We start from the raw sequence: 24,814 nt of genomic DNA, 5'->3' as shown, positions 1-24,814 counted from the left end.
TACTCTGCAACTTCTACAGGTGCACGATAGAGAGTATCCTGACTGGCAGCATGACGGCCTGGTACGGCAGCTGCACCGACCTCGATCGTAAGGCTTTACAGAGGGTGGTGAAAACTGAACAGCACATCACCAGGACGGAGCTGCCATCCATGGAGGACCTTTACTCCCAGCGGCTCAGGAAGAAATCACTACGGATTATCAAAGACCCCCATCACCCCAGCCACAAACTGTTCTTTCTGTTGCCGTCTGGCAGACGTTACCGCAGCATCCTGGCAAGGACAAGAAGATTCGGAGACAGTTTCTTCCCGCGGGCAGTGAGACTGCTAAAAAATTGAACTGTTGAAACAACTTCAAACATTCATCTGCTACTCAGTAGTATGTATCTAATACCTAATATACATATATATATCATTCCAATAACTTGTATATAGACTCTATTGCACTATTCCACATCATAACTTTATTTTATTTTATAACTATTATTCTTTTGTATTGCTCTTGCTCTTATTGTTATTATGTTATTATGTTGCATTGTTGGAGAAGCCTGTGACATAAGATTTTCAACTACATAATTACTCTGTAACTATGTCAGATTGACAATAAAGAACCTTGAACCTTGAACCATACATTTTGCATACATTCACAGTAAATATTTATTCAGTATGATAGCTGTCTAACAGAAGTTAAATCCATTTCTCACTTATTCTGACAATGTATTTAACCCCAAATAAAATAACCCAATAAAAAGAGTTGTTAAATAATAGTGAAGTCACGTTGTAATAACAATAACTCATCTCTAGGTTTTTTTTGTTGTCTTTGTGTGCTTTGCCAAAAGCCACTGTGTCAAGTGTCCTAGTTGGGTTGCCGTACGGAGTTGTCCAATATGGCGGACCATCTCGCACATGCGTAGTACGGATCGGGCAGGGGGGCAGATCGGGTAGTGACAGCCACATTGCCACACTAGCCGCTACGTACGCAGTCAGTTGGTGTTTATGGTAGCTCTCTGCTGAGAATGAACCCAAAATATGTCAGGTTTGTTCTATTTATTTTACAAATAAATTCAAACACAGACCCCAACCTTCAACATATACGTCAACGTGTCTTACTTTGATAGCTGTAGCTGCATTTGTCGGCTGTTACGTTACAATACATAGGCAAAATCTTTTGTTTTTTAAGCTAACCCAGCTAGCTAGCCTCCGATAACGCAACGTGTCAACTCCTTACAAACCTGGTGGTTTATAGTTACAGGGCTTATAACTAACAAAACCGGATGCATTATTTTACTGAAATGAGGACTTGTATCTGTCACAAACCCAGTCTTAAAACGGTCTACTTTTAGAACTAGCTAAAGCTGCTCGCTAACGTTACCGCCCACTGCGATGGCTATTTGTGGAAAGCGATTGTAGACTAGTCAGATTTGTGTATTTCTTATGTTAAAATTAGTATATAATGAATGCGGCTTGTCATACATGCACTATGCCGAAATAATAATTGTCTAAATCAGGATCCATAATTCGTTTATTGAAGCCCCATGTTGCATTTGGTTTCGCTTCAGTATTTAAAGTGGTATATTTTTGAATGGGGTTTGGTTATGCATCTCTGGCAAAACATCGGGGAATTAGGCTAGTGTTAGCTAACTTAGTCGGACTTGGTCCTTCCCTGTCAAATAGCATTAACATTGTTCAATAAAGTAAGATGTCGAAGTAAACAATCAAACCTTGTATGGCAATTTAACTAACCTGGCGGAAGCTGTTTGCTATAGAGTCGACTGCCAGGTCACAAGTTCCTGTAAGCGTAAGTTGTCCAACTAAATGTTTGCCAACTGAACATAAATACCTACTTAATCCTAACAAGTTGGTTTTAGTAACATGATTAGCTTATGTAAACATGTCCGTCGGTGAATGCTAGCAGCTGTAACTGACAGCAACTGAGCTTTTGTCCTTCATCCAGCCGCAGACAGTTTTCTTTCCCAAACCAGCTGCTTTGACGTAACTGTGTTGATTTGCACTCTGTCTAAAGTTCAAGTCAAGTGTATCATTTGATTTAGTCAATCCTATCAATGTTGTCGGACGCTTAACATACCCGTCCCATGTTCAGATAATAGCAAAGTGTTGCATAGTGCGTATCTAGTTGAGGTTAGCTGAGATGCTAAGCTACGAGTATCAGGCCCTTACAAGGAAGCATGGGTGGAGGAAGTATTCCTATTTACTTAGGATGACTAACGCCACACAGTCATACTACTCCTGTATGGAAAATGTTACTTATTTAAAAGTATAATCAAGAAAAGGAATCAATGCAGAAAAGTAACCCATGTAAATAGTTTTTTTACTTTTCAAATCATTTTAAAGGGCTGGGGCACTGATTACTATGACCTGAGGTATTGTGTGCTGCCAAACAAAACAGCTGAAGTTTCCACATCATCTTTGACCTACTGCCTGTGAGGCAAACTCTATCCTTTAACTTGAATGTAAAATACTTCTTCCAGTTCATCATTTTGACCTTTTCTATCAAGTGATTATGTAGACTTTATTTATATGCAAGACTGTTGCAAACCTTGAGTCTTGTGTAGCTATCTAAGGAGTGACTCATAGGAGTTTGAGGTTCACTGTCGAAGGGACACTTATGCTTTAAAGAATTGTGTAAAAAGCATCTTCATTGTTAGGTTGTCTTATATTTACCATGAGGTATACATGTGTAGAAAGTGTGGAAATGTATCATACAATAATGCAAGTAAACCTTTCAAATAAAAGCCAGATGACAATTAACCAGCCCTAAAAGACATCAGAGAATATTTATATATTGTTTTCCTTATCGACAATGAACTTATTGTTTCAGCTATGGAATCCAAAACTAAAATGTATGAGCCGTTGCTCCCTTGCATTTGAACAGGACTGCTGTATTAGCTTGCCAACTCAGGCATGGTTGGTCATTTTATCATTTTCTTGTAGCAGTACTACCATCAAAGAAATCATGGTTGATATAAAGTTGGAATGGTTAGTTTACAACTTTGTTGAAAGTTCTTTGTTATGAGGACTTGCTTCTTTTCTTTGTCATATGTAAAAGTAATTTGAATATGACGGCATACATTTGTCGTTTAAGAAATTGTGATGGATGTTCTCACTATGTTCTGGGACTTAAAAGGGCAAACACTTAGTGAATAAGTGAAAAGACAGATGATTTGATGAAATTATTGTTAGTTTTAGCACTAATTGGCCAGACTTTACAGATGTTTGGTACTTACAATCCTCACACTCCTTTCTGTCTTCAGGGATGACCTGATGACATCTGGCTCCCTCCATCATCCAAGCTCTGTCGGGTAGGACAACTCCCCCACATCTTCCCAGAGAGTGCTACATCCTCATTTTCCAAAGACCTCCAACACCCCGGGATTAACCGGTCCCAGCCCCACAAAGACCCTCTGCCAACCCGCTTCACAAAAAAATTGACAATGTATTGCTTACAGTGGCTACTTCCTGTGCTGCTCATCCCCAAGCCGCTGAACCCAGCGCTGTGGTTCAACCACTCCATGTTCATGGGCTTCTACCTGCTCAGCTTTCTGCTGGAGAGGAAGCCCTGCACCATCTGTGCCTTGGTCTTCCTCGCTGCCCTCTTCCTCATCTGCTACAGTTGCTGGGGCAACTGCTTCCTGTACCACTGCCAGGACACGGCACTGCCGGACAGCGCCCATGACCCAGCGATTGTCGGGACTTAGGAGCGGAGAGAGATATCGGAAAGGGGAATGGGGGGTGCAAAGGGTGATGAGGCATTGCTTGGGAAAGATTTTGCCATGCTGTAAATGGGGACAGGCTACACTTCTAGGGGTTTGAGAGCAGTGTAGAAGAGATGTTAGAGGACTGCGGGATGGGAATACTGCAAATACAGACGGCCCTCGGACAAAAGCGGTATTGAGTAAGAAAAGAGCCAGTTTGGGTGAATTACGAGGGGCTCAACAGACTTGAACTTGAGGTGGGAGGAGGAGAGGAGGGATGCCAGAGGGGACAATATGGAAACTTTTATGTAACAGGAAAGGAAGTCGTGGCGTCCAAACTTGGAATGCTAAGCAAAGAAAATGACTGAACTTGAGTAAAGAAGCGTTTCACTTTCTGCTACTTTTTATTCCAGCATTTGAATCAAAATTAGACAATAAATCCACCACATGTTAACTTAAAGTCACCGCTGTGTTTCAGTGTCCCGGTTCCTTGCTTCCGGTATTCTTGTCTACTTCCATCATTGCTCACGGGAGAAGTTGTTAACTTCATTCTGACGCGTCATCTTTTTAAAATGTCAATAAACTGCCAACATTCACTTAATCCTACTGAAAGGGTGTTTTCACTGGCAGCCATGCTTGCTTTACAGTAACCATACTTTGTACACCAGGTAGTGTTAAAGAATGGTTGACATGTTGGCCCCAGGCTTTACAGGAACAGGACAAACATGCTTCTCACAGTCAAACCTAACCAAACTGTCGCCATTTTTGCTCTGCACACTTTCCTGAACAAGGAGAGCACACAGACACCGGACAATCAATAACTATGCTGTGAATAATTCCTCCTTTGCCGCATCGCCACGCAAACACACCTCAGAAGGTGTACGACTGCTGAGATACTGTGTTCTGCAGCTGCCCCTCTTCATCCTCATCTCCTCCTCCCGCCTCAGATCGAACGTGCCCTGCTGCCAGACCTCTACTTTTATTTTTCTTGTGCATGGGTTGCTGTTTTTTTGTATTGTTCAAGAAATAAGTTCACACATTTTAATCAATTCAGACAAAATGCTGAACGTTTCCAAAGGGTAGAATAATCTGGATGTGTGGAGAATGTGCGTATGAAAGAAAATGTGGAGAATGTGCGATAGGTGTGTATTTTTTGTGATCATGACATGCTGATAAGCGTTATAAAGGGGCGATACACAAGGTGACAGTAAAGGGTGGTCAGTGTTTCAGTGTCAAAAAGCAATACAGAGTGCTGGGAAATGAAAATTCTCACTGACAGGTTTATTGGTAATTGCTCTCTCAGTAAGAAGGTTTCCTTGTGTATCACTGCTGTAAGTGTTATGTTTAGCTGTCAGGCTACGGTGTTCATACTGTGTTCCTAGTGTGTGTGTCTGGCCTCCTGTCGCAGTCCTCAACATGCTCACTGCTACATTATTACTTTGGTTTTAATTTAAATAAAGTTTTTCCTCTCAACATGTTAAACTGTGTTGGACTCATTCAAGCATAAAACATATATTTTTGTATGCTTAATTCTCCTACAGAAAATATTATTTATGGCAATGAAGCACCATGTTTTCCGGAGTCCGAAACAAATATTCTATTTGAGAGAAGGCTTTAATAGGTATTAAGTAAAATAATAATTTCATAATAGTCTTTAATATTTTCAGTTTCACTTCCGTCATTATACATCTGTATATTTCGGATCAAACTAATGTAAAGCTGTAAATAGCTGGCTGTGAGTTTTAAATGATGCAAGTGAAGTGCAAGCGGAGCTCACGACCTGCTCCCATTTCCTCTCTGCGTTTAACGCCATCATTCACCTCATTTATATTTGTATCCTCCTGTGAACTAGCTGAGAATGTCTCCTGGGTTTCTAAAACAAGAGTGATTTATTGCAAGTACAGCTCTGAATTTCACCCTTGCCTCCTCAGAAGAACTCCTAGCTAAAGTAAACCTTGAGCATCGTTATTTTTCTGCTTTTTTTTATTTGAGTTTTAAAGCCTAAAACTTCTAATCTATCACACTATATACAGTTATAAACCTAAAAGGGAATTAATTAAATTATAATTAATTATGACTGTGCCTTGGACATGCTATTTATAATCATAGAAAATGCATGTTCATGTTGCATGCAATGGAAAAGTCCCAGATACAACATTGCAGTTATTTACTATATTATTAAATGTATCTGGGCTGCTGTATTTCTCAATGTGGCTGTTTTTCTGCCAGAAATACCTTTTAAATTGTGACTTAACTGCGTGAAAAATGTCTTCTAGAAAATAAATACAAATGTATAATTGATTAAGCTTTACAGATTAGAAATGTACCCAAACATTGCTTTAAAATGCTTTCCCCATCTAATTGTCTTATCTTTTTTTGTATTGTTATTTTCTTTTCAAATCTCAGACCATCTGGCCCTGCAGGAGGGAGATAAAACAAAGCTCTGGTACTTGTTTGTTTTTGGAACACTTTCAAGGTTTTTGTTTTTAAAAAGCTTATCTGCATTTAATTATCTACAAGAAAACGCATTCATGCTGTTACACATTATGGCTTCCCTTGTGAATTGGGGTTATGAAAGTAACATTTTCTAACACGAGAGCTTTGATATTCTGATGCTTTTGATCCAGTTTTATGTCTAAGAATACTCTAAGAAAAAGAGATATGATGAGATTTGAACATACCGAGTTTTCTTTTTAAAACCTTTATAGACCAAAAGCCTCCCTAAATATGCAAAGTTGACCTGTATTGAGCTACCAAGACTGAAGAAAAACCTAATTTGACTCCTTAAGTTCCTCTGCCTTGCAATAAAAAAAGCTCTCTAACTCCTTCTTCTTCCCAGGCCATTTTATTGACCTCACAAACATTCCTTAAATGTCCCACTCAGAGAGGTCCCAGGTCAGCTTACCACAGCCAGATCTACTCACTAAAGTGCAGTTTGATCAAACGGCCAGCAGAGGGCAGCACCTGCTCTGTTTCAGTGGAGATACCTTTTTCCTATGGGCCATATGCTATGCTATACTTAGAATATTTTCACCGCTTTAACTTGCTGAAAGACAGCCCTTTTAGACGCCTAACTGGAGACTTTAAATCCATTCCTGTACTGTTCAAAGCCAACACACTGCATTAACAAAATCATTTTAACTTGCAGAAAAAGGAGGTTGCTTGTTAACCGCGTCCCTGCTCGGTACTTTTTACTGTGTTATTAGGCGCGTTCACACCGGAGTACTTTTACCTCGTACTTTTCCCGTTTAGTTCCGTTAGTACCCCTTATGTCGCGTTCACACCAAAAAGAGTACTTAGTGCCGGGAACTTTTACCCCCATTTTTAGTGCCTGCTAGAGAGGTGGTACCAAAAAAGTACCAATTTCTATTGGCTGGGCGAATTGCAAACCACGCCCCGTAAAACTCTGAAAAGTCTTTTGAAGCCGCCATTGTATTTGCTGGCATTAGTGTTAATTTCGTCAGCTATTTTTTAATTTAGTTTTAGTCTTAGTCCTGTGTTAAATTTCCTTTTTAGTTTTAGTCATATTTAGTCACCTTCATCCTGTTTTTATTTAGTCAAGTTTTAGTCGACTAAAAGTCTGAGCATTTTAGTCTACTTTTTGTCAATGAAAACTGTTGAGTCTTTTTTAGTCATCAGATTATATAGAACATTTCAGTCAAACTAGTCTAGCCAAAACCAATAAATTGTCATTTTAGTCAAATTTATTTCACAATAAGATTATATCTTGTCCTTATTTGATGAAAAACACAGGTTGAATGATTAAGAATGCAGCTTTGCAGAGAGTATCTGCAGTGGCGGAGCTGGGGGGTGGCTGGGGGTGGCCACCCCAAACACCCTCACCACGGGGGCCCAAACAATTTTAGAACATTAAGAAAAAAATGTTTAAGTAACCTTTCATCATTCATCAAGAATTAACATTAATAGAATGTTATATTGATAATGTACTCACTAAACTTACAATTCATTTAACTTAATTTCTTCCAAAAGTAAATTATCCAAAGCCTCTGTACACCCCCTTCTATTTACATGTAATGGTTTGGTCCCGCCTCCGCCTCTAAACGGCAATTTCTAGCAGAGAGTGAGAGCATGTGAGGAGGGATGCTAGTATTTACCTGTGAACCATGTTTCAACGACTAACAAAGTCAGGCTTTCAACAAGAAAAGAAAGGAGAGAAAGACAAGAGAGAGGGACTAAAGGGCGACAGTATGTCACCATGTTTTTCAAGAGAAAAGGTGGGTGTGGTCCATGAGTGGTGGAAATTTGTCTGTTAGCTAAGCGTAGTCCATTGTAAATAATAATTTTTATGTTGTTTTTTTTACTAAGCTGACATGAAGTACTGTTAATATCTATAAAGAAAATGCAGAGGTTTTTAATTTCACTGCTCTTTTAGCTGACATTTAACCTGTTAAGCCCTGAGCCTGTTTTTCAGGTTTCAGGCTCGAAAATGCTATGCCCAAAACAAATGACTATAACTTAACTTCTAAAAGGGTTATATGAATAATTTCTTTTATCAAAGCAAGGTTACATCTGTGAGTTGGATGTAGAAGTGTCAGAATCAATATAGATGTTTCTGTGTTAGAGTAAATTCAGATGGAACATAGTAAAAAAAGGTAAATTCTTACCGCCGATTCGGGACGAATCCCGATGGGCCGGTACTGAAGTGGGCCGGTCGGACGATGTGGGCCGGTCGGATAAGTCACTAGCACCCCCCCCCCCCGTCGACAATTTCCTCGCGGTATTTACTTGCGGCACCGAGGTGGGCCGCTCGGATAACTCACTAGCAACCCCCCCCCCCCCGTTGATAATTTACCGAGGTGGGCCGGCGGTACCGAAGTGGGCCGGTCGAGAGTCCCGGGCTGATTTGTAGTCCCAGTCCGCCCCTGCCAGTACTTATAGTGAAAACCACCCTTGAATGATGGGATGGTAGACTAAAAGCTTCAGGAATCCAAAGTATAACATATAATAAGTACCCTGTATCAAGATCGAGGCAAAAAAAGTGACATTTTACCCTTTTCTAGAGGTTTAGCAAAAAAAAGTCTGACCTTTGGGCACATTTGGATACCATCAGTGCCATTTGACCTTTTTCAGGTACCATACTGTAAAAATCATTTTATTATCACTATAGGTAATCATTCCATCCAAACACAAGTGTTTTTATAAAAAAAAATATATATATTTTTTTATTTTAAATTACATTTCTTTTTTTTTATGTAAATGGTGTGTGTGTGTGTGTGTCTGTGTGTTGACTTTGCCACAGTCCTTACATGTTTATCACCCGACTAACACTTCTAGGAAGGTTTACTTACACAATAAAAATGAGGAAACATAGGATAAATTTGTCTCCAACAGGAGCAAATTTATTTAAAAAATAACACACTATACAATAAAACTACACTAAAACCGAAATAAAACCACAAGCATTGTTTTTGTAAACACTGGCAAAAAAAAGCAAAAATGTACACAAAACCTGAATGTGTTTAGTCAGAGGTGTATGGGCTCAGAACAGTCTCATAATACACACATGCACACAGAAGGATTCACACTTGTATTTCCGGATCCACACTTGTGTTTTTCAATGCACACACAAATGTGTTCCGTTTCATATACAGGTAAATATACCTCCAAATACAGAAAAAAGTTTTACATATGTATTTTTGATCCTCACATATTTATTTTCTTTCTGTGCATGGATCGCTGTGCATTCGTGTGTGGGTTTTTTGAGACTCCCCTGACGGTCACCCGATTCGTACTTTTTCTATCTATAGCCAATCAGATGTCTCCTTCATTCTAAGCCAATCACATGAGCGCGTCCCCACGAGGGTCTGATTTATTGCGTTCATGACACTTCATATACGCATTTTGCGCTGTCCGAGCAGGGTTTCCGCAGACAGAATTAATTTTACCGGACAAATTTGAAACTTACCGGTCATGTTTCAATAATAATAATAAGAAGAAGAAGAATTGTGTAGCAGAGTTTCCATTAGCAGGTAATTACCGGACTATGACCGGATATGGCTAATAACACGGGAGTAAGGATCATCTCTTTTCCTCTCTCCCTCCCTCTCTCCTGACAGCCCGTCAGTTTCTCATGCAGCTTGCTAAAACCTCACTCGCGTTTATGTCCATATCGATCAGATCCAGCTCTCCTGTTCGGCCTTTATAGAGAGCACGATCAAACTATTAAGAGTGAATATCGGCCGATAATGACTGGCGGGGCTCCCCCCGTTGACAGTTCACTGTCTAGCACTGGCTTCGTAGTGCACTGATCGATTAGGCTAAGCTAACCTGTAGCTGCTCCCTCCACACTCACAACAACTTCATACAGACATAAATAAAGCAGCTGTATTCGCCATACAGGAAACACACATTTAAAACGGTTTTGCCTGCCGTTTTTGTGTACACAAGCATTCATTAATGGTTCGGAAAGTGGCACTGTACCTTAATAATATAAAGGCTTGTATTTGCGTGCATTTCCTGTTCGGAAAGTGGCAATAGGCGCGTTCACACCAAGTACTTTTCCCACAGTAGTTCATGAGAACTTTAGTTCATGAGAGTTCTTTTAGTTCTGACGAACTAAAGCAGATCGCGTTCACACCAAAATGAGTTCCTGGGGGTGGATTAGGCAAATGAGCCGCTGACGTCACTTCTTCTTCTTCTGCTTTGGTTTTCCTGGCAGGCCGCAAACAACTTCACGGCGAGTACAGTAGGTGGCGGTATGCACCTTAAAGTTGCAATCCGCCAAAAAACCGAGAGAAGAAGAAAAAAAACTTCCGCTTCCGCTGTATGCTTCTGTTTACCTTCCGACCTCAGTCAGACACGCTATGGAGTTGACTGAAGTTGTGGTTTTGGTGCTCGTGTTACACAGCTTCGTAACTGAGTTATTTAAGCCAATAACTCAGCCACAAATACAGATCGACCATTCAAATGCAATAGCAATGCTGATTCGGAGGCGAAGGCGGTTAAGAAGCCTTAACAAAAGGACTGGACGGCGACAAGCACACGCTCTGGACATGTTTCGTCGTAGGACAGCTGAGGAGGATGACCATTATCACGCCCAAAGAACAGCAATGGTACGTTCAGTAAATCACATTAATACTATCTAATGTAGGATTTATGGAGTTATGTAGGGCTAATTTGTGTCTTTGTATGTGTTCCAGATATGCGAATACTATGGAACGCGTCGTGTCCCGCGCTTTCTCTGGGTGAACAATAGAACATCGGCCTGGTGGGAAAAGGTGGTGCCAACGTACACCAATGTGCAGTGGATCAAAGATTTCCGAATGTCCAAGTGCTCTTTTCAACTGCTCTGTATGCGCCTGGAAGCAACGTTGGGGAGACGCAACACCAACTACCGGGAGTGTGTACCCGTGCCTAAAAAAATCGCCATAGCACTGTGGAAACTTGCGACCAACTCTGAGTACAGGACCATCTCTCATTTGTTTGGAGTCGGCAGATCTACGGTGTGTTGCTGTGTGCAGGAGTTCTGTTCCGCTGTTGTGACGCTACTCCTTCCTGAGTTCATGCCATGGCCGAACTCTGAGAAGTTAGAGGAGATGGCGTTATATTTTGAGGGCAGATGGGGTGTGCCACAGTGTGTAGGTGCAGTAGATGGATCACACATCCCTATTCTGAGACCAGAGGAATACCACAACGAGTATTTCAACCGCAAAGGCTGGCACTCGGTCATCCTGCAGGGTGTTGTGGATGGTAAGGGCCTCTTTTGGAGTGTTTTTGTTGGCTTACCAGGGAGCATGCATGATAGCAGAGTGTTCAGCTTGTCATCACTGGTTAGTTGTGTGGATAGAGGTGGTCTACTTCCTCATGTAACAAGGAATATTGGTGGACATGATGTAGGTTACTATATCCTTGGTGACTCAGCCTACCCCCTGCAAAGATGGCTGATGAAACCTTTCCAAGGAAGGCTCACACCCCAGCAACATGTGTACAACCGGAAAAAAAAGCCGAGCACGAGTAGTGGTGGAGAACGCTTTTGGCAGACTGAAGGGCAGATGGCGGTGCTTGATGAAGCGAAACGACTGCAACATGGACAATATCAAAATCCAGGTGGCAGCATGTTGCGTATTGCATAACCTGTGTGAGCGTCGTGGTGATGAGTACAGGGAGGAATGGACTGCCTTACCGGCGACCCAGCTTGATGGGCCAGCGCCAGACATTGTTGAGGCTGGGGGGCAAGACACGCGCACAGCTCTTATGACGCATCTGAACAACATGTAAATTGACAATAAAGCTGATCTTTTGTACTTTTGGTTCTCTCTTTTATTTACCCCAGTCAACAGACAAAATTACAATAGTGCATACACACCTTAGTGCAAAGATAAAATGTCAGTATCAAAACAGTACTCATACTGTATATTTGTATATTAATGAGTATATTATTATGTTGAATGTGTGTTAAAGACAATGGGATGAGGTTGAAGGCTCTTAAAAAAGCTTTTGGATACCATCTTTACTGTGATAAATACATACATGTTAAGCATACACACCTGAAGAACTACGTACGTGCAGCAGATCATCTTCACTGTGTGTTGTCGCCCAGAACCGCACCATACAGGTGAAATACTGAGTAGAAATACTGTCAGCAGAACAATGCACTTCATCAGTCATGACTTTTCAATATTTATAATAGTTTTTAAGTACTTTAATATAGCTAAGTAATACTGAGCAATGATGACAACCATTCATATTTTTTTGTTTATTACAAATTAAAGTAAAATATCCACAAGTGTCTTGATTAAATGATTGTAGAATAAGGATTTTGGACGTGTGCCCTGCAGCCATGAATTGCATTAAAAGCAGCAAGAAACTTTGAATTGATTTCATTTTATACACATTTATATCTGAATAGGCAATATCAATATAATCAATTACTGTAGTACATGTCATTCATTTGTGATATAAAGTCTATGCCTAGGTGGTGCATATTCTGGAAAATCAATTGAGAAACAAAAAAAGAACAAAATCTCAAATTAAGTTTAAATGACTTCTGATTTGTCTGACAGTATGGGGTGGGACACTATAAATAAAGCTTCGCCAGTTTCATGGTGTCATGATGGTATCAGAATAATCACTTACATGTGATGTATAGGATGCTACACAGGTCACCATAAAGATAAAGTGTCAGGAGAAATAAGCAAGACATGCAAGACATCGCCATGTAGGTTCTCTTTTATTTATCAGCAGCAGATCAATAAGTGTCAGTAGTATCAAAACAATATAATAACAGTGGCAATATATATATATATATAAAATAACAATAATAGGCTCAGCAGCAGACACACCTTAGTGCAAAGTTAGGTGTCAGTATTAATAACAGTGGCATATATATATGTATTTTCATACAAAATTGACTGTCCCAGATGTGGGGATAGACTCAGCAGCAGACACACCTTAGTGCAAAGTTAGGTGTCAGTATTAATAACAGTGGCATATATATATATATATATATATATATATATATATATATATTATAATAATACAAAATGTACTGTCCCAGATGTAGGCAATTTGGGGTGAAGTGTCTTGCCCAGGGACACAACGACATGCTGACTGCAGTGGGGTTTGAACCTGTGCTCCCCTGATCCGAACACCAACGCACTCAGCCACTGCGCCACACGCCTCCCAACAAGTCATTCTATAGTTGACTAACGACGACAAGTTTTTATTTTCTTTTTAATTGGAGGCCTGTTGGATTTAACCAGCTCGCTTAGCACTCCCAGAAGCCCAGCCTGAAAGCAATTTTGTTGCTCCACCTGGAGCGCCGCCACCTCCACCTGGCGCGCTGCCACCTCCACCTGGCGCGCCGCCGAGTCAGCCATCACCTTTAAGAGCTGGTCCTGCGATTCCTGGGCCTTGTGTGCATGCAGCAGCCGTTCGTCGTGCATCTCCTTGTTGGCCATGGCATGCCGGTCCTCATTTTCCTTGCTGGCCAAGGCAGGAAGCGGTCATCCCGTGTCCTCTTTCCTAATAGGAGAAATAAGTAGTTTTACAACTTACTAGGAATGTGTTTACTAGCTAATATAAGATAGGATCAAATAGCTGACGCTCAAAGTGCCCTTATTTATTGTTTTGTGCTTGATGTATGCTAGAATTTTATTTTGTCAAAAAATGATTAAGAGCTTTCTTACCGGAAGTCATGTGACCTCTAGCCCCGGATGTTTACGTTTGTGAGAGAGTGAAAAGGGCGCGAAAAGTGTAAACGATGTATGTTCACGGTGTTTCATGATTGTACCAATAAATAAATAAACGTGATTAGTGGACATCAGTTCGATGCGTAACCTTCTTTCAAGGCCAGAGTAGTTACAGTGTGTTTATATGTACCTTTGCGTTTGGTTGTTGGAAAGGGAGATGAGGAGGCACTACCGTGGATTTCCGGAGGGGAAATCTCACTGATTTCCAATTCCAGGGGAAACACCACGTTGCCTGAAACACACGATTAGTGCCATGAGTTAGTGAAGCAAATTACAGAACATGGCACACTTATTCACAAGTCAAAACGTTTTTATAGCGGCCAAGAATAGCTAGTGAGCTAGCTAGCTGTTATTAGCTAGCTATGTTGTGGCCTGCTAACAGTGTTACCCAATTCAACCTAGCATTGCTAACTCAATCTACCGAGCAAATAAAAGTACATCTGAGACCAGTATTGTGCAGATTAAAACAGTAAAGTGCATGTAGTATATTTTACATTCGATTAGTGCCATGAGTTAGTGAAGCAAATGAGATAGCGGCCGAGAATAGCTAGCTAGCTGTTAGCCAATTCAGCCTAGCATGGCTAGCTCGATCTACCGAGCCTTAGAAGTACATATGTGACCATTATTGTGCAGATTAAAACAGTGCAGTGCATGTAGTATATTTTACCTAATTCGTCGTCGTCCTTGGACAATTCCCCCGCCATTGCATCCTCCCACCCCATCGTGCTCGAAGCGATGGTATTCGCAGTGCCGAGGAATGAGGGTCTGTGGCCAAGCAAAGCATTCAAACGATCGTACCACTTGCTGGTTTTCCGACCGTTACCACTCTTGTTGTTGTGGTCTTTTATTTTTTTGAAGTCCTGCTTAAGTTTCTTGATCTTGTCCCGGCATGATTTAGCGCCGTGAATGATCCCGATGGCCGCTAACTCCTGCAAAATGCACTCATATACATTTTCGCGTTGGAAACTGCCTTGAGCTGAAGTGCCTGGATCGCGTCGTCCGCGTAAATATCAAGAAGCGCCGAAACATCATCATCAGTCCATCGCTCCACTGATCTCTTTGGTGTTGTCATAATGCCAACTGCTGGTTTTGCAAAAAAAATATCTCTTCGTTGCTACGCTGAGATTTTAATGCGTGCAAGTAAAATGGCTGCTTTATAAAACTTTTCTGGAGTTGTACGGGGCGTGGTTTGCATTCCGCACAGCCAATCAGACGTACGAACTACTTTCTCCCACGACAGTCCCTGCTAGAGAGCAGGGACTGAAAAGCGAGTCTCACGAACTAAGTTGAGCTACTTTAGTTCCTGGGGCTTTTTGGTGTGAACGCAAATATATCGTAGTTCTGATGAACTATTGTGGGAAAAGTACACCAAAGTACTCCGGTGTGAACGCACCTAATGTACTGAGAGTGGAGGTGTCCTGAGATTAGCGCCTGCAGGCAGGCTCCATGGACCTGTCAGCTCCGGACAGCGCAAAATGCGTACATGAAGCGCTACGTCATAAACGCAAGAAATCTACCACGAGGGTAGATTTCTCCTTAGAATTGAGGAGACATCTGATTGGCTATAGATAGAAAAAATTACAAGTACGAATCGGGTCACCGTCAGGGGAGTCTCAAAAAACCCACACACGAATGCACAGCGATCCATGCACAGAAAGCGGTTTGTGTTTGCAGGTTCAGGGGATTTAAACGGAAAACAAATATGTGAGGATCAAAAGTACATATGTAAAACTTTTTTCTGTATTTAGATTTTATTTACATGTATATGAAACGGAACACATTTGTGTGTGCATTGAAAAACACAAGTGTGGATCCGGAAATACAAGTGTGAATCATTTTGCGGATCATGAAATACAAGTGTGAATCCTTCTGTGTGCATGTGTGTATTATGAGACTGTTCTGAGCCCATAGAGGTGTGCCACGCCTCGAAACAGTTCTTCTTTGAATTGAGGCACAGAGGGACCAGGCACTTAGTGCAGTAGATAGGTGTCTTCACCGTTTTGTTGCCAGCATCAGAGCACCTCCTGCAGTACCTCCTGAGCGCGGTGGCATCTTCCCCATAATACTTGTTTTTCGTCTCTCAGAACGATTACGCAAGAACAACAAAGCGGCGTTCATTTTGTATTTTGCGAGTGTGGAATTACTATAGATTACACCAAATACATAACTAATAGATACAAACAGAGAGAGTACATACCTTTCCCGAAGTTCATAATCAGGGTCTGATTGTGGCTGAAGTAGATCCTCATCTTCTGACGGAGAGTCAGTGAACACCATTTCCACGGCGTCTTCAAGCTTATACAGCCTCTTTCTGGGTGCCATTATTTGCTCAAATAAGTCCTAAAAGCAAATAAATCCTTGTCCTTGTCCTTGTAATATTATGTTCTGTTGTTGTCTCTGTCGTCTCTGTGTTCTCTGTTCGCTGTGTTCGTTGCTGTGTTGCTGCTGTGGTGCTGCGGTGCTGTTGCTGCTGCGTCATGTGCGTAAAATAGCCGCTGCTGGCATTATTTATACTACGCAGGATCCTATCTCTGGAACCCATTGGTCGATTTGGGTAATTGACACCTTTTCTGAACCGTTAGAGCCAATAGAATCGAGTGGCAGTTAGTAAGTCCCGCTAAACACTTACGTGGAGGAGTAAGAGGTTTGCGTAAACCTCGTGGGAGACAGCATTAGCCCCGGACTGAAAAACTTTATACCTACTCTGCTGCCATGAATGTAATGATGGATTATCAGGAACAATTCTAAAGTGACTAAGAGACATTGGATTAACCTTGAGCAGCGTTTTTATTCCCTTTGAACATGACTTTTGATCACAAAACAGCAACGGTAAGACATAATTATTGTTATGGTTTAGAAAACTGTTGTTGTTTTCTTGCTCTGTTCTGGCTGCTAGATCAGTGAGTTCTTGTCGTCCAGTGATGATACTTATATCAAAATAATCTGTGGAGTATCAGCTTTCAGATGATATGTAGTTTGTGCAGAACATATTAAGTTTTAATCGTTTTTGCTAGTTAGCACCGGAAGTAGCATCAGCCCGCTAACGCTTCTTGTGAGACTTGTGTTTTGTTTCGGTAAAAATGGCTCGTATCGTCAGGTAGCTGAGTTTTTTCCCGTTATTTGAGTATAAGACATTCATAGGTTTTTAAATATTAAGAAGCCCTGAGACACAGTTTCGTGAAAAAAAAACCCGCTGCCCCGGTACCGGGGTCTCTCGGGCTTAACAGGTTAACAAATGCAGGTACATTTTTAGCAGCTATTCATACTAAATCAGTTGTCCCTCCCCCTGGTGCAAGGTCCAACAGACCCATCTTTAGGCTCAGCAGCCCTGTCCCCCCATAATGCTGAACCTGAACCAGCTTTTCTCCCAACTGAAGGAGGTGAGCAGCATTGTGTTGAATGCCACTTAACATATCTGAAGGGAGACTGGAATACAAAATATATATATATATATATCAAAACAAAAAGCTAACATCTCATTTCAATTATACATTTCAAACACAGTATTTTTCCACATATTTAAGTTATATTTATTTGGATTTATGCATTCATGTTGAGAATGTTCCATTCAAAAATTGTATTATTAAAAAGGCATTTACACCATAAAAGATAACTATTGAGATCTATTGTCAGGAATGTTAGTCTTATATCAAATAGTGAATTCTACTGCAGCAGAATGTTGCAGTAGAATGTTGCACGTCTGCACAGTGTCAGTAAATATTGTGCAGTTAGTATTGGACTACAAGATAGATGCAAGCCTGTACAGGTAGAGTTATTTAAAGCATAAATGAGTCGGTTGGGTTCTGGAGGTGTGGTTACAGCAATTATGCTTGGTTGGCGTGGCCTGTGCCTGGTGGTGGGGCCCAATGTGATATATTTTCATGGGGCCCAAAATCCCTGGCAGCGCCCCTGGTTGTGTGAGTGTATGTTCCAGAGGGCACTGGGCAGGACCTATAAACACATTTACTACCCAATAGCATTGTGAGGCTGAACAAAAGGACCTTTTGACTATGTAAATGTAGTCTTTTAAAAAAACAAAAACATTTACTGACTTTTTTGGATAGCTTAAAGTAATGTTGTAAAATTACTACCGGGGGCCTTACAGGGTTAAGGGCTATTGTTTATTGTTATTTACTTTAAGATGTTTATTCTTAACCAATCATTTAATTTAAAAACTCTTATTTAAATGATGTGTGTGTGTCTCTGTATTCCTGAGAGAATGAGCTCATAGGGCTGCTGATCACCATAAGCTAAACAGTCTGTATATTGCATTACATTTGTATAATGTAAGCTTCGTTGTTACTTTGAAAAACTGACTATCAGAGATGTAACGTTATCTTTGATAATATTTAGTCTCCTCATTTTTCGTCAACGAAAGTAAAGAGAGATTTTGGCATAGTTTTTATTTAGTAAACTACATTTTAGTCTCGTCACTTTTCGTCAACGATATTGCATGTTGATTTCGTTACAGTTATTGTTTACTGCCGTCATTGCCGTCTCGTCATCGTCTCGTTTTAGTCATGGAAAAAAAGGTCGTTGACGAACATATTTCCTCATAGTTTTAGTCAACGAAATTAACACTATCTGGCATTAGCATTATTAGCATTAGCCCCACGCACCAACGGAGAGAGAATAACTTATGGCAACACAAAAAGAAACATGGGAGCGGTGGAGTGATGAGGAGGTGTCGGCGTTCTGGCAATTTACTCGGAAGGCTTCAAGCTGCTGGGAGTCCCAGCAGCTTCTACTGAAGCCAGTCCCCAACTCCGGGGACTTCCGGCCGGGGACTTCGGGTGGCAGTATACGCCGTGAAGTTGTTTGCGGCCTGCCAGTAAACCCAAAGCAGAAGAAGACGAAGTGACGTCAGCGGCTCATTTGCGTAATCTTCCCTCAGGGAAAAGTACTCCGGTGTGAACGCGATCTGTACTCAGGCCCCGGCCCCACGGGAACGCATATGGCAAAACGCATAGGATTAACGCAAACGCAATCGCCAAAAAGCTTCCGCCCACACGCAATATACACAGGATAGTGTCTTCCCACACGAGACAGCTCCGTTTAGATCCAACCGCTGGAAAAGCTGCAGTACATATGCCGAGCCTGTACGTGGCGCTGTAACTTCCTCCACAAAAGCAGCAACTTCCTCCACAAAAGCAGCGAAGAAGAATGGTTGTCATGGCTGCACTTCTGTTTATTCTCCGCGGTGGGGGCCGAGGGAACCGGGCAGAGTTTTTCGCCGGTCAACGTGTGTTAAAGTTTAAATCTTCTGACAGCGTCAGTGTCTGTCTCATGCAGCAGCTGATCCAGTAATGAGTGACTCGACAGTAAAAATAAACATATTTATAACTAGTTTAGGTAGTTTGAGAGGTAATTAAAATAGCTAAGGGTGATGATCTGACTTGAAGTGTGTGTTTTGCTCCCGCTGCATCACAGCGGGAGGAGCTGCGTGTCTCCGTCCTGTCAGATTAGACTTCACTCGCGTTTATGTCCATATCGAGATAAAGATAAATAATCTGAATTCAGTGTTGAAGTAAAAAGATATGATTCTACACTGTATTGAAGTAAACATGTATTGTTTGAACTATTTTAGGTAATCACAAACGGGTTTTGATAAGTCACTTAGAATAGGAATGTTATTCTTACTTTCAAACTCACTGATCCAGAGATTCTGTGTTTCAACACACCAACATCCTTCTTATCATCCCTAAAAGCCAGATGCGGTCATTAAGTCGTTAAAAGACATCGTTAAATAGGCGGAGAAGAGTTTAAATGTCTGAAGGAGGATAGTTTAGGTGAAAATATCCCCTGGGAAAGGAATGTAGAGTAAGATAAGGTAAAGATAAACATTGACTTTTGACCTGGTGTGGTTTTGGATCTCACTCTGTTCGGAACTCTGATTGACCTCGGCCAGAAGCGAATCCAGCCAATCAGGGCACTTGGGGGAGGTGGTCAGTTTAAACAGCTCCTCCCCAGGGGCTCTCTAATTCGCTTGGGAGAAAAATGGGAAGGAAGACTCGACAAATCTCCGCCCCAAAAGTAGATAGAAATACTGATGTTGGTGTGTGTAAAAATGCTTTTGGGTTTGGTGAGTGGCAGGTCCTGATAACTGTGTCCGTATCGCATCACAAACCTGAAGTCCAATTTCTTTTTGGTTTGATGAGTTGGCGGGTCCCGACGCATTTATCCGCATCGCATCACAAATCTGAAAGTCCGGAGTACTCGAGTACTCTGTATAACTTGTATATGTGTTTGGTTTCCTACTAGAAGTAAACTCAGATAATTTGTTATAACTTTGATTCCGGTGTTTTCAATTCCTTTCTTAATTTAATAGAGATCCAGCCTCATCCAACGAACGGCGCGTAGCAGAAGTGTTCTGCTCCAACAGTGTGCAGTGTACTTTTGCGGGGGTGAGCAGCAGAGGTGGGGAGAGGCGGGGCTATTGCGTCGTCATTATCAGAAAATGATGACCGTATAGGCTACCACACGGAGCCGTTGGACCCCCCAGAGCGCTCCGTTCCCAGATCTATCCACCTTTGGACCCGTTGTCGTTTGCAGGGTCCGTTTCTATCGTTCCGTTACGGCGTCGTGTGGCAAAAAGGGCTATACGCAAGAGAAATATGCGGATACAACCCCGTTGTTCCCGTGGGGCCTGGGTTTTAGTGCCCTGGGGTAATAAGTGCCGGGGCACTAAGTGCTTAGAATGCTAACTTTTGGTGAATTTAGGAGAAATCTACAGACGCAAATAGACAAAACTATAGTAAAATAAACACTTAAATGTGTATTTTGTACGTTTTCCTTCCAAAAGCCTGAAAGAAAACATGTTATGGAATCAAAATAGCACAAAATCTCAAAATTGACCAGTGCAGGAAAAACGATGTTTTTGCCTGCCGTGTCTCGCCTTAAGAGAAAAAAAAGGAGAAAAGCATTCAAGTTGTCCCTTAAACCCCACGTTCTCCACCACAGATAACGGCTGGTCATCCAACGCGATGAATTCAGCTATCTTGGCTGTTATTTTTTTGGCCTTTTCACTGTTCTGGGGCAGTTTCTCTTTCCTTTTAAAAGTCTCTGAAAGTGTTGGTTGTTTCAGTGCCGTTACCTGAGTGGCCGCTGTGTACTCGTTGTGTTGTTGTTGGTGTTTGTTTCTCAGGTGGCGTATTAGATTGGTCGTGTTGAACGTAGCTCTGTTCTTTCCACCACGCGGAACCTCCGCCTTGCAAACATTGCATCTGGCTGTTACACTGCCTTCGCTTTCAATTTTATAATACTTCCAAACTCCTGACATTTTCTCTGTCCCGAGTCACCAGCTGAACGTAGCCTCTAGTTAGCTTACTGCTACTATTAGACACTGCACCCTGCCCACTCTGTTGCCATATTTGAGAGAAATAAGCAACCAGGTCTATGAAAACAAGCCCAAAAGAAGCAACACATACATGATGTTGTGTAATTTTAAACCAAAACTAAGGCCTCAGGATGACTTTAAGACGTGAACATGGTCATTTTTGTTTTGTAACATTAAATAAAATAAGAAAAATATTTTATTAAAAAAAAGAAGAAAAAAAAAATCCGATCCCCGATTTTTTGAAAATCACGTGATCGGCTCCGATCCCCGATCACGTGATCGGATCGAGACATCTCTATTAATTGTCTCATGATGCATATTTCCCGGTGAGCATGAAGCTCTTCAGAGTGGGGTTTTTCTCAGCTACGAGTTCTTTTGGAAATTGCTCTCCTCATCCGCATGCCCCCTGATTGCTAGGCCCTGTCGGGTTAGAAACTGCAGACAGCGCAGTTGCTCCATCATTCCATCTCTTCTTTTTTCCTGCTCAATACACTGTTGTTTGACAAGCTGTATGTTGACTGGTGTTTGACTGAAGAAAGCGCACTTTTTTTGAATACACTCTCTGTGGAAATGAGACTTTTCGTGGCTGTCCAGGAGGCTTGGGCACTTTTTCCAGTTATTAACTCCGATATTAACAAAGCTATCATCTCCACATTTTGAGAAAGTTACAAGCCGTTTGACAGCAGCAAATCTGCATATTTCACAGAAGGCCCGTTTAGTGGTTTTGCAAAGAATGAACCACTCTCTGTTTTTGTACCATTCTGCGTTGAAGTACCTTTCTCTTTGCCCAAATAATCTAGCGGTCAGTTAGCTGTACAGCTTTACCCGTCTCAATGTCCCGACAACAAACCTCCATGCAGTCGGAACCAGCCTGTTTCGGTTCATCGACGGCGGTGGCGGCGGTTTTGACAGTCTCTGCGGCCGCAGAGCTGCTGCTTTTGGGTTCATCTGGCTTCGCTGTTTCTATGATTGATGAAGGTCCAGGCTCCGGAGACGTGGATGTCAGGGATGTGACCTTCCAGTTGTTAATTTAAGTTTAGATTGACTGTATTTAGTTTTCTTCTGCGCTGGTTCTTCTGACGTGTTTGCAAGTGTATATATTCTTTCTATCTAGGTTAACGGCTGACACACACAGAACAACGTAACAAATAAAGTAAACAACGTAACAAATAAACAAATCTAAGCTTTTTTTATTGGTTGTAATTTACATGGATACATTTGAATGGTGTGACAATGTCCTATTTGATTGGGTTAAAATGTACATATTCTTCCTGTTATGTCTGCCTGCTTTATTTTACCTAATGCAAAGTGACCTGCTCCATCGAAATCAGTCGCATTGACCCGAAGACACATTTTCTCCATCATAATGAAGTGCTTTGAGCGGTTAGTCAAATTATTCATCACCTCCTCCCTCCCTGAATCTCTGGACCCCCTGCAGTTTGCCTACAGAGCAAACAGGTCCACAGACGACGCCATAGCCCTCACCCTCCACACTGCCCTCTCACACCTGGACCCGAAGAACAGGAACACATATGTGAGAATGCTGTTCATTGACTACAGTTCAGCATTCAACACCATTGTGCCCTCCAAGCTGGCCATCAAGCTCAGAGACCTCGGGCTCAACAGCGCCCTCTGCGACTGGATCCTGAACTTCCTGACGGGCAGACCCCAGGCAGTGCGGGTGGGAAACATCACATCCTCCACCCTGATTCTTAACACCGGTGCCCCTCAAGGCTGCGTGCTCAGCCCTCTCCTCTACTCCCTGTTCACCCACGACTGCGTGGCCACACACAGCTCCAACACCATCGTGAAGTTTGCTGATGACACGACCGTCATCGGCCAGATCATAGACGATGACGAGACGGCATACAGAGAGGAGGTCGAAAACCTGACATCTTGGTGCCAGGAGAACAACCTCCATCTCAACATCAGCAAAACAAAGGAGCTGATTGTGGATTACAGGAAGCAGCAGGGAGAGGGACACGCCCCCATCGCCATCAATGGGACTACGGTGGAGAGAGTCAAAAGCTTCAGGTTCCTTGGGGTCCACATCACTGAGGACCTGACATGGTCTCTTCACACCACCACCATCACCAAGAAAGCTCGACAGCGGCTCTTCTTCCTCCGCAGGCTGAGGAGGTTCAAAATGGATTCCAGGATACTCTGCAACTTCTACAGGTGCACGATAGAGAGTATCCTCACTGGCAGCATGACGGCCTGGTACGGCAGCTGCACCGACCTCGATCGTAAGGCTTTACAGAGGGTGGTGAAAACTGCACAGCACATCACCAGGACGGAGCTGCCATCCATGGAGGACCTTTACTCCCAGCGGCTCAGGAAGAAATCACTACGGATTATCAAAGACCCCCATCACCCCAGCCACAAACTGTTCTTTCTGTTGCCGTCTGGCAGACGTTACCGCAGCATCCGGGCAAGGACAAGAAGATTCGGAGACAGTTTCTTCCCGCGGGCAGTGAGACTGTTAAACAATTGAACTGTTGAAACAACATCAAACATTCAACTGCTACTCAGTAGTATGTATCTAATACCTAATATATATATATATATATCATTCCAATAACTTGTATATAGACTCATACTGCACTATTCCACATCATAACTTTATTTCATTTTTATAACTATTATTATTTTTGTATTGCTCTTGCTCTTATTGTTATTATGTTATGTTATTATGTTGCATTGTTGGAGAAGCCTGTGACATAAGATTTTCAACTGCATAATTACTCTGTAGCTATGTCAGATTGACAATAAAGAACCTTGAACCCTTGAACCTTGAGTTGTATACACTGTTGGAAAGAGGAGATTCATAGCTTTCTCATGATATCAGGATTGTTGTTGTAGGCTACTCCAAATATTAAGCAAAATATGTCACATTATATAATGACTGTTACAGAGTCATCATTTTGAGAAAAAGGCCTTTAAAGTTTCCTCTTCTCTGGATCGATCTGATTATTAGTGGAGCAAATGATCAAAATAGGGGAAGGGAAGGGAAGATATTTTCGTTTGGATTACTGGTCTGGGGGAAGCCCGCGAGTGTGTGTGTGTATACGTGTGTGTGTTTGTGTATTTTTGCGTTTGTGTGTATTGTGTTTGTTTCTCGGGGAAAACACTCACGAGAAACACCGGCTGTTATGCCCGCAGTGACGTAAAGTTACTCCGTTCTCCGCTTGTAATTATGCCGTTACAAGCTTCAAAGTTGTATTTATCATCTGAATTTGCCGAAACAAGTTTAATATTCTGAAAGCCAAGACTTTGTTTATTTGAAATCAGATAAAAACAAACTGTAACGGACCCTGCCGTGTTATCTATGATTACTATACGCCTTACATTCATAATTTCAGCAGAGGGAGGGGAAGCGGCGCTGTGGAACAGCAGAGTGGCGAGTGAGAGCTGTCACCTTCCCTTTACAAGCTTAAAAAATACCTGTAGCTAATGAGATTGAATATAACAATCAAACATAACAAAATATACACAGCTATATCAGATCGCGTTTTAGATGCGACTTTAGAGTAGAGGGGAATTATTGAAACGGGATTT

General features: G+C 41.8%; 1 protein-coding gene across 2 annotated transcripts; it reads left to right on the top strand.

The window, feature by feature from the left end:
- The first annotated feature begins 895 nt into the window (after nt 1–895).
- Nucleotides 896–5,191, top strand: blcap (bladder cancer associated protein). Of its 2 annotated transcripts, none has more exons than XM_034149915.1 (2): nt 896–1,032; nt 3,269–5,191. In XM_034149915.1, the coding sequence occupies exon 2, from the start codon at nt 3,449–3,451 to the stop codon at nt 3,710–3,712; it is 264 nt and encodes an 87-aa protein (XP_034005806.1). In that variant the 5' UTR covers nt 896–1,032; nt 3,269–3,448; the 3' UTR covers nt 3,713–5,191. The 2 variants fall into 2 exon arrangements, with proteins under 2 accessions (XP_034005806.1, XP_034005807.1); XM_034149916.1 differs by having other exon boundaries at nt 930–1,027.
- Nucleotides 5,192–24,814: the final 19,623 nt, after the last annotated feature.

This window comes from Trematomus bernacchii, unplaced genomic scaffold (genome assembly GCF_902827165.1).
Source record: "Trematomus bernacchii unplaced genomic scaffold, fTreBer1.1, whole genome shotgun sequence".
NCBI classification, from domain to species: Eukaryota; Metazoa; Chordata; class Actinopteri; order Perciformes; family Nototheniidae; genus Trematomus; species Trematomus bernacchii.
This window is presented reverse-complemented; position numbering and strand designations above follow the sequence as displayed.